Here is an 8,223-nt window from a genome sequence, read left to right as displayed (position 1 = left end):
CATACTCCATACGAGGGCGGACAAGGCCCCTGTATATGGACAGCAACTGTGCAGGGGAGAAGAACTGGCGGAGACGGTACAAAACGCCCAGCCTCGAGGAAGCTGATTTAGTAAGAGATGAGATATGAAGTTTCCAGTTGAGATTTTGAGTTAAGGATAGACCGAGAATGTTTAGTGTTGAGGAAGGTGATAGCTGGGTGTTGTCAAAGAATAGGGGATAGTTGTTTGGAAGATTGTGTCAGTGGATAGGTGGAGAAACTGTGTTTTGAGGCGTTGAAGGACACCAGGTTCTTCTTGCCCCAATCGGAAATAATAGTAAGGTCTGAGGCTAAGCGTTCTGCAGTCTCCAGCCTTGAGTCGTTAAGTTCCTGAAGGGTGGGTCTTCTATTAAAAGAAGTTGAATAATGCAGAGTGGAATCATCGGCGTAGGAATGGATAGGACAGTTCGTTTTGGAAAGAAGATCATCAATGAACAACAGAAAAGAGTGGGAGATAGGACAGAACCCTGAGGGACACCACTGTTAATAGATTTAGGAAGAACAGTGACCGTCTTCCACGTAAGAAATAGAACGGTCTGAAAGGAAACTGGATATAAAGGTACAGAGAGAAGGATAGAAACCGTAGGAGGTAGTTTGAATGCAAAGATTTGTGCCAGACCCTATCAAAAGCTTTGATATGTCCAGCGCAATAGCAAAGTTTCACCGAAACAGCTAAGAGAGGATGACCAAGAGTCAGTTAAGAAGGCTAGGAGATCACCAGTAGAACGCCCTTGCGGAACCCATACTGGCGATCAGATAGAAGGTCAGAAGTGGAAAGGTGCTTTTGAATCTTCCGGTTAAGGATTGATTCAAAAGCTTTAGATAGACAAGAAAGTAAAGCAATAGGACGGTAGTTTGAGGGATTGGAGCGGTCACCCTTCTTAGGTACAGGCTGTATGAAGGCATACTTCCAGCAAGAAGGAAAGGTAGATGTTGACAGGCAGAGGCGAAAGAGTTTGACCAGGCAGGGTGACACCACGGAGGCACAGTTTTTAAGGACAATAGGAGGCACTCCATCAGGTCCATAAGCCTTCTGAGGATTGAGGCCAGAGAGGGCATAGAAAACATCATTTTGAAGAATCTTTATAACAGGCATAAAGGAGTCAGAGGGGGGATGAGTAGGAGGAATATGCTCAGAATCGTCCAGAGTGGAGTTTTTAGAAAAAGTTTGAGAGAAGAGTTCAGCCTTAGAGATAGATGAGACGGCAGTGTTGCCGTCAGGACTGAGGAGTGGAGGGAAAGATGAAGAAGTGAAGTTGGAGGAGATGTTTTTGGCTAGATGCCAGAAGTCACGGGAAGAGTTAGAGAAAGCAAGGTTTTGACATTTTCTATTAATGAAAGATGATGATGATGATGATGATTTTGGTGCTGGTGGAGGTGATGGTGATGATGGTGGTGATGGTAGTGGTGGTGGTGGTGGTGATGATGGTATTGGTGGTGGAGGTGATGATGGTGGTGGTGGTTATTATGGTAGTGGTGGTGGTGGTGGTAGTAATGATGATGATGGTGGTGGTGGTGGTGGTGATGGTGGTGGTGATGGTGGTGGTGATGATGGTGGTGGTGGTGGTGGTGGTGGTGATGGTGGTGGTGGTGATGATGATGATGGTGCTTGTGGTGGTGATGGTGATGATGGTGATGATGGTGGTGATGGTAGTGGTGGTGGTGGTGGTGATGATGGTATTGGTGGTGGAGGTGATGATGGTGGTGGTGGTTGTTATGGTAGTGGTGGTGGTGGTGATGATGGTGGTTGAAACATTTGAAACATTTATTAATAGCCTATTAGGTACAGTTACATAATTATGTTGCTGTATGTTTTGTTAGAGGCCAGCCTTTCTATAAGCATAAGCTTATACGTTGTGGTGGTGGTGGTGATGATGATGATGGTGGTGATGATGGTACGTGGTGGTGCTTGTGGAGGTATTGGTGGTGGTGATGATGATGGTAGTGTTGGTGGTGTTGGTGATGATGGTGGTGGTGGTGGTGGTGATGGTGATGATGGTGGTGCTGGTGGTGGTGATGGTGATGATGGTGGTGGTGGTGGTGATGATGATGGTGCTGGTGGTGGTGATGGTGATGGTGGTGGTGATGGTAGTGGTGGTGGTGGTGGTGATGATGGTATTGGTGGTGGAGGTGATGATGGTGGTGGTGGTTGTTATGGTAGTGGTGGTGGTGGTAGTGGTGGTGGTGATGATGGTGGTGGTGGTGGTGATGGCGGTGGAGATGATGGTGGTGATGGTGGTGGTGATGATGATGTTGATGATGATGATGATGATGATGATGATGGTGGTGGTGATGGTGGTGATGATGATAGTGGTGGCGGTGGTGGTGATGGTGATGGTGGTGGTGGTAGTGGTGATGATGATGATGATGGTGGTGGTGGTGGTGGTGATGATGAAAGTGGTGGTGATGGTGGTGATGGTGGTGGTGGTGATGATGATGATGATGATGGTGGTGATGATGGTGGTGGTGGTGGTGGTGGTAGTGGTGGTGGTGTTGGTGGTGACAGTGGTGTTGATGACGATGATGATGATGATGATGGTACGTGGTGGTGGTGATGGTGGTGGTGGTTGTGGTGATGATGGTGGTGGTGGTAGTGGTGATGATGGTGGTGGTGATGGTGATGATGGTGGTGGTGGTGATGGTGATGATGGTGATGGAGGTGGTGGTGGTGGTGATGATGATGATGATGATGATGGTGCTGGTGGAGGTAATGGTGAAGATGGTGGTGATGGTAGTGGTGGTGGTGGTGGTGATGATGGTATTGGTGGTGGAGGTGATGATGGTGGTGGTGGTTGTTATGGTAGTGGTGGTGGTGGTGGTGATGGTGGTGGTGGTGGTGGTGGTGGTAATGATGATGATGGTGGTGGTGGTGGTGGTGATGGTGGTGGTGATGATGGTGGTGGTGGTGATGATGATGATGATGATGATGGTGGTTGTGGTGGTGATGGTGATGATGGTGGTGATGGTAGTGGTGGTGGTGGTGGTGATGGTGGTATTGGTGGTGGAGGTGATGATGGTAGTGGTGATGGTGGTGATGATGGTGGTTGAAACATTTGAAACATTTATTAATAGCCTATTAGGTACAGTTACATATGTTGTTGTATGTATTGTTAGAGGCCAGCCTTTCTATAAGCATAAGCTTATAAGTTGTGGTGGTGGTGGTGATGATGATGATGATGGTGGTGATGATGGTACGTGGTGGTGCTTGTGGGGGTGGTGGTGGTGGTGATGATGATGGTGGTGGTGGTGGTGTTGGTGATGATGGTGGTGGTGGTGGTGGTGATGATGATGGTGGTGGTGGTGGTGTTGGTGATGATGGTGGTGGTGGTGGTGGTGATGGTGATGATGGTGGTGGTGATGATGATGATGATAATGATGATGATGATGATGGTGGTGGTGGTTGTGGTGGTGATGATGATGATGATGATGGTGGTGGTGGTGGTGGTGGTGGTGATGATGGTGGTGGTCTCTCTCTCTCTCTCTCTCTCTCTCTCTCTCTCTCTCTCTCTCTCTCTCTCTCTGTATGAAGTGAAAATTCACTTTTTTGGGCTGATGTCGACTCCCCCAATTCTACCTCCGTGGTCCGAGGACAGAAAACGGAGTAAATGATGGGTGACTTGTATTTTTTTTATTTTGTCCACTGATATACTACCTTTTCAGTCATTGTTATTTCTTTATTTACTCCAACTACACCATTCTTATTTAACAAAAATTCATGTAAGTAGTAAGATGAAAATGTAATATTTTCTCTCTAGTCTTCTTGTTCTTATAGTTTACTTAGTTAATAATAATAGGAGGAGAATAATAGAGGCTACTGGTGAGGGAGGTGAAAAATTTACATTACTATATTAGTAAACTACTGTGCAATATAATCATTTTATATATATATATATATATATATATATATATATATATATATATATATATATATATATATATATATATATATATATATATATATATATATATTTTTTTTTACATTGCAGCCTATTGCGCCGGTAGGCTTCTTCCAGGTGGATCCTGATGGTCGGTCCAAGGCTTCTTTCCGGTAGGTCCTGATGGTCGGCCCAGCCCGTTCTGGCGCAGGCGAGTGTTTATAGTGGCGCCATCTTGCATATATATATATATATATATATATATATATATATATATATATATATATATATATATATATATATATATATTTGGACTGAAGTAATTCCTTACTTAGTAATTTTTAATAATTAACTAAGGAAAGGAGTAATCAGGAGTGAGAGAAATGAACTTAGCATGTTACATATTACAATGCAATTTGGCATTTAATTAAATAATTCAGCAATGAAATAAAAACTTCAATTTTTATGTCAGAATCTTTATTCTAGGCTTTCCTGTTTACATGCTATTAGTGGAATAATTATCATTTATGTGGCTACATCACAGCTTGTGACTGAGGCACAGAGTGATAGGCTAATAACATGGAGTACGATATGTAAGAGTAACAGTGAGACTTTGACATATTTAATGATCAAATTTGCACCAAAATGTCATAAACTGATGCCCATACTGAAGAATTCAGGCAGGTTTACAGTTGTTGACACTTACAAAGGGGAACCTGTCGTACAGGACAGGGATTGAAGGTTATGCGCCCAGCACCGTCTCGCTGTAAATTGACTGGGTCCCATGTAACGGACCCTGCCTTTGAAGGCAGCGTGACGTCATGCGCAGGTCCGACGAGATTTTCGCAGGAAGTGAACAGACTTGTTATAATTAGACTTTGTCTGCTCCTTGCCTGTCGGTCACCGGTCGTCGTATGGGGGGCGTCCTGGCCTGACTCCAGGTGTGAGGTCAAGGTGTCAAGCTTACCATGGTCGCCGTCCTACCACCAACTGGATGAACACTGGACGGCCACTAAACGACCGCCGGTAGCCGTTCGGTCGAACGAATACTCTGCCACCTACACGGTCGGGGAGCGGTGGGTGAGAATCGCAGCATATTGGGGTCGCGGGTGGTCGTTAGCAGGTCGTAAAGTCAGTGTGACTCTAGCTTTAATGGCTAAGGCTAGCAGTGCAGGTGAATGTAAACACACGTGCACACATATTTACACACACACACAAAAAGTAAGCACACACACACACACACACACACACACACACACACACACACACACACACACACACACACACACACACACACACACACACAAATAAAACACAAAATAATAAAACATTTACACAAATACACACAAGCACAAAAAAAAAACATTAACACAAACATATGCTCGCACAAACACATAGACAAACAAAAAAAGTAGGCATGAACGCGTGTATTTAAATGCGCACACAAACATATTGGGTCAAAGTTATGTAAAAAAAATTGTAGATGTATTGGAGATGTGTGGCTTTTATTCAACAGGTAACGGAAAACTCATTGAGGAGTTGAATTAGCATTAGTTTGTTTCTCTACTTCATGGCGTCAAAGGCTCCCATGATGGCAGCACGGTCGAAGGGGCACTGGTCAAACACCTGGGAGCACTCAGTCAAGCCCTCCGCCCGCTCGCCCACCAGCGCCGCGTACTGGAAGCTTGCCCTCCCATTCTTCATTTGGGAGAAGGTTGGGGGTTTGACATGGCGCCTGGGAAGCGTAAGATTTTGTTAAGACCTAATCCACACTTTCATGTTTATATTTTCCAAAAAATATCTGAGGATCTGATGCCTATGTTCTTTTCTTTAGTCTGCCAACGACATATTTGACCGTCTCAGTGAATAACTCACCCAATGAGATTGAGTATGAGCAACTCGTCTCTGCTGAGGGCCTCGTCTGGGGTGGCCTCCAGCTCACACACTAGCTTCAGGCCACAGCCCGCCTGATCCGCTCTGGCGGCCAGATCCACGAAAAGGTCTGGGTTCCCGGCAGGCACACAGTAGTTAGACACGTCACGCTTAAAGCGATTTCCGGCCCCTGCAAGCACCACACCACCTACCACCAGTGCGCCAACGACCAGAGCCGCGGTACCTAATGTGGCGGCAGCAGCACCACCACCAGTAGAGCCCAAAGTTATACCAATTGTGCTTGAAGTGGCTACCGCTGAACCCGTTTCTAGAAGCAATATAGTCTGAGCAGCCGGGAGGAGGGCGATCAGACCCATTGTGAGGATAATGGGGAACTTCATATTTATCTGCTGGGGGAACGATCGAGTTAGCAAGTCCTCTCAAGTAAGTAAATATTTCACTAACTCAGGAAGCTTCTAGTTATCAGAACGGAGATCACACGAAAATGATAGTGTAAGACGTAAAAACACGGGTTTTATGGCTTTAACAAACAAGAGAAGGATGGGCTGGGAGCGAGGTCGACATATATTGAGCAAAGATTGACCACAACGGAACTCAACCGCTTCAACAACCGCAAAGGGCCAGCCACACGTTGTTGTTGAAACGGATACTATGACAAAAGAATTACAGAGACTCTCACTAACCTAAGGGCATAGCTGGTCGCGATAACAGAAATCCTTATAACCGATAACTGATAATGGAAAACCTTATCGGTGATAACCGATATTCGTTAACTGGAGACACAAATATAGGCGATAACCAATAATCGATACCCGATATAAAACCACAATTTCGATACTAGCTAGCGATAACTCCGATAGGCGAAAACGATACTATATTGATATTTCAGATAAAAAACAAAGATGAATTCAAATTTTCATTATTTGTATTTTAGAAAACTTACAAAACCTGAAAACCACACGTTGACACGTACCTATGGACGGTAATACTGGAAACGCCTGAACCGTGTTGTGTTATTTGGCGTCCCCACCGTCAACGCTTTTGTTTACAAACACTGGTCTCTCGTGAACTGTGCATGCTCAGACCAGCAAGCGTAGACCTGTACAGTCTCACAAAGCTTTTTAACCGTAATTAAGAGTTGCTGGAAGGCTGAATCAGCCATACAGTACCACTACCACCATCCTCGCTGTTTCTAGAACGACACTGTACGAGTTGTATTTATATGTACAGAGTGTTGTTCCAGAAACAGCGAGGATGGTGGTACTGTACGTCTGATTCGGTCTTCCAGCAATTATAAATGTGTTAAAAAGCTTTGTGAGACTGTACAGGGCTACGTTTACTGGTCTGAACATGCGCAGTTCACGAGAGACCAGTGTTTGTAAACAAAAGCGCCAACTTTTGACGATGGGACACCAAATAACACAACACCGGGTGCCTTCAATACCATGGCATGCTCACAAACAAACATGGTATATCAAATTTGAGGCAGTGAATAATCATTTTTTGGGGCAAAGTTAAATGATTTTTATATTTGATGTATTGATTTTTTAGTCTAACATAAAAATAATAAGCTAGTGTTTTAATGTTGATGATCTAATTATGAAATCTCTTCACCGAAGATATTTCATACCCCGAAGTTTTTTCATACAACACCGGGCGCCGGGTCACGTGTAGGGAGGGGACAACGTTTTTTTTTTTTCTGAGAGGCGGAAAAAAGTAGCGATTATCGCTAGTTTGGTTACAAAAGTAACGAAGATACCGATATATATTTAAATAAGTAGCGGATGGCCGATAACCCGATTTAGTTATCAGCGATAAAATATCGCGATAACTTATCGCGATAACGCCCAGCTATGCCTAAAGGAAATCTGACTTTTAACACACACACACACACATAAACACACACACATAAACACACACACACACACACACACACACACACACACACACACACACACACACATAAACACACACACACACACACACACACACACACACACACACACACACACACACACACACACACACACACACACACACACACACACACACACACACACATACAAACACTCACACACACACAGTTACACAAAAACACACACAAACACACACAAACACACACACACACACACACACACACACACACACACACACACACACCTGGCACATTATTTTTTTTAGCACTTGTCCCCTACCATTTTATCATTTTAGTTTCCTGGTGCTACTTACACATGTATCCTTAGTTGTATAATCACACTCTGTACTGCCTGGGGGTTGGGATGGCATGCTCCTCCCTTCTCCTTTGTTGTTTTACTTGCAACAATAAACTCTCAATCAATCAATCCCATAAAATCACCAAGATAAACAAAGTGACGGTTTTGTTTATGGTTATGTATGGTTCATTTCACTATAAACAC

General features: G+C 44.3%; 1 protein-coding gene across 1 annotated transcript; it reads right to left on the bottom strand.

Moving 5' to 3' along the window:
- Nucleotides 1-4,381: 4,381 nt before the first annotated feature.
- On the bottom strand, nucleotides 4,382-6,801 carry LOC126997728 (uncharacterized). Its single transcript, XM_050858975.1, has 2 exons — nucleotides 5,789-6,801; nucleotides 4,382-5,648 (listed from the first exon to the last, which is right to left on the bottom strand). Exons 1-2 carry the CDS (start codon nucleotides 6,184-6,186, stop codon nucleotides 5,477-5,479), a joined length of 570 nt encoding a protein of 189 aa, XP_050714932.1. The 5' UTR covers nucleotides 6,187-6,801; the 3' UTR covers nucleotides 4,382-5,476.
- Nucleotides 6,802-8,223: the final 1,422 nt, after the last annotated feature.

This window comes from Eriocheir sinensis, chromosome 12 (assembly GCF_024679095.1).
Source record: "Eriocheir sinensis breed Jianghai 21 chromosome 12, ASM2467909v1, whole genome shotgun sequence".
Classification (NCBI taxonomy): Eukaryota; Metazoa; Arthropoda; class Malacostraca; order Decapoda; family Varunidae; genus Eriocheir; species Eriocheir sinensis.
Note: the sequence above shows the minus strand (reverse complement) of the source record. Positions and strands in the feature narration are given on the sequence as shown.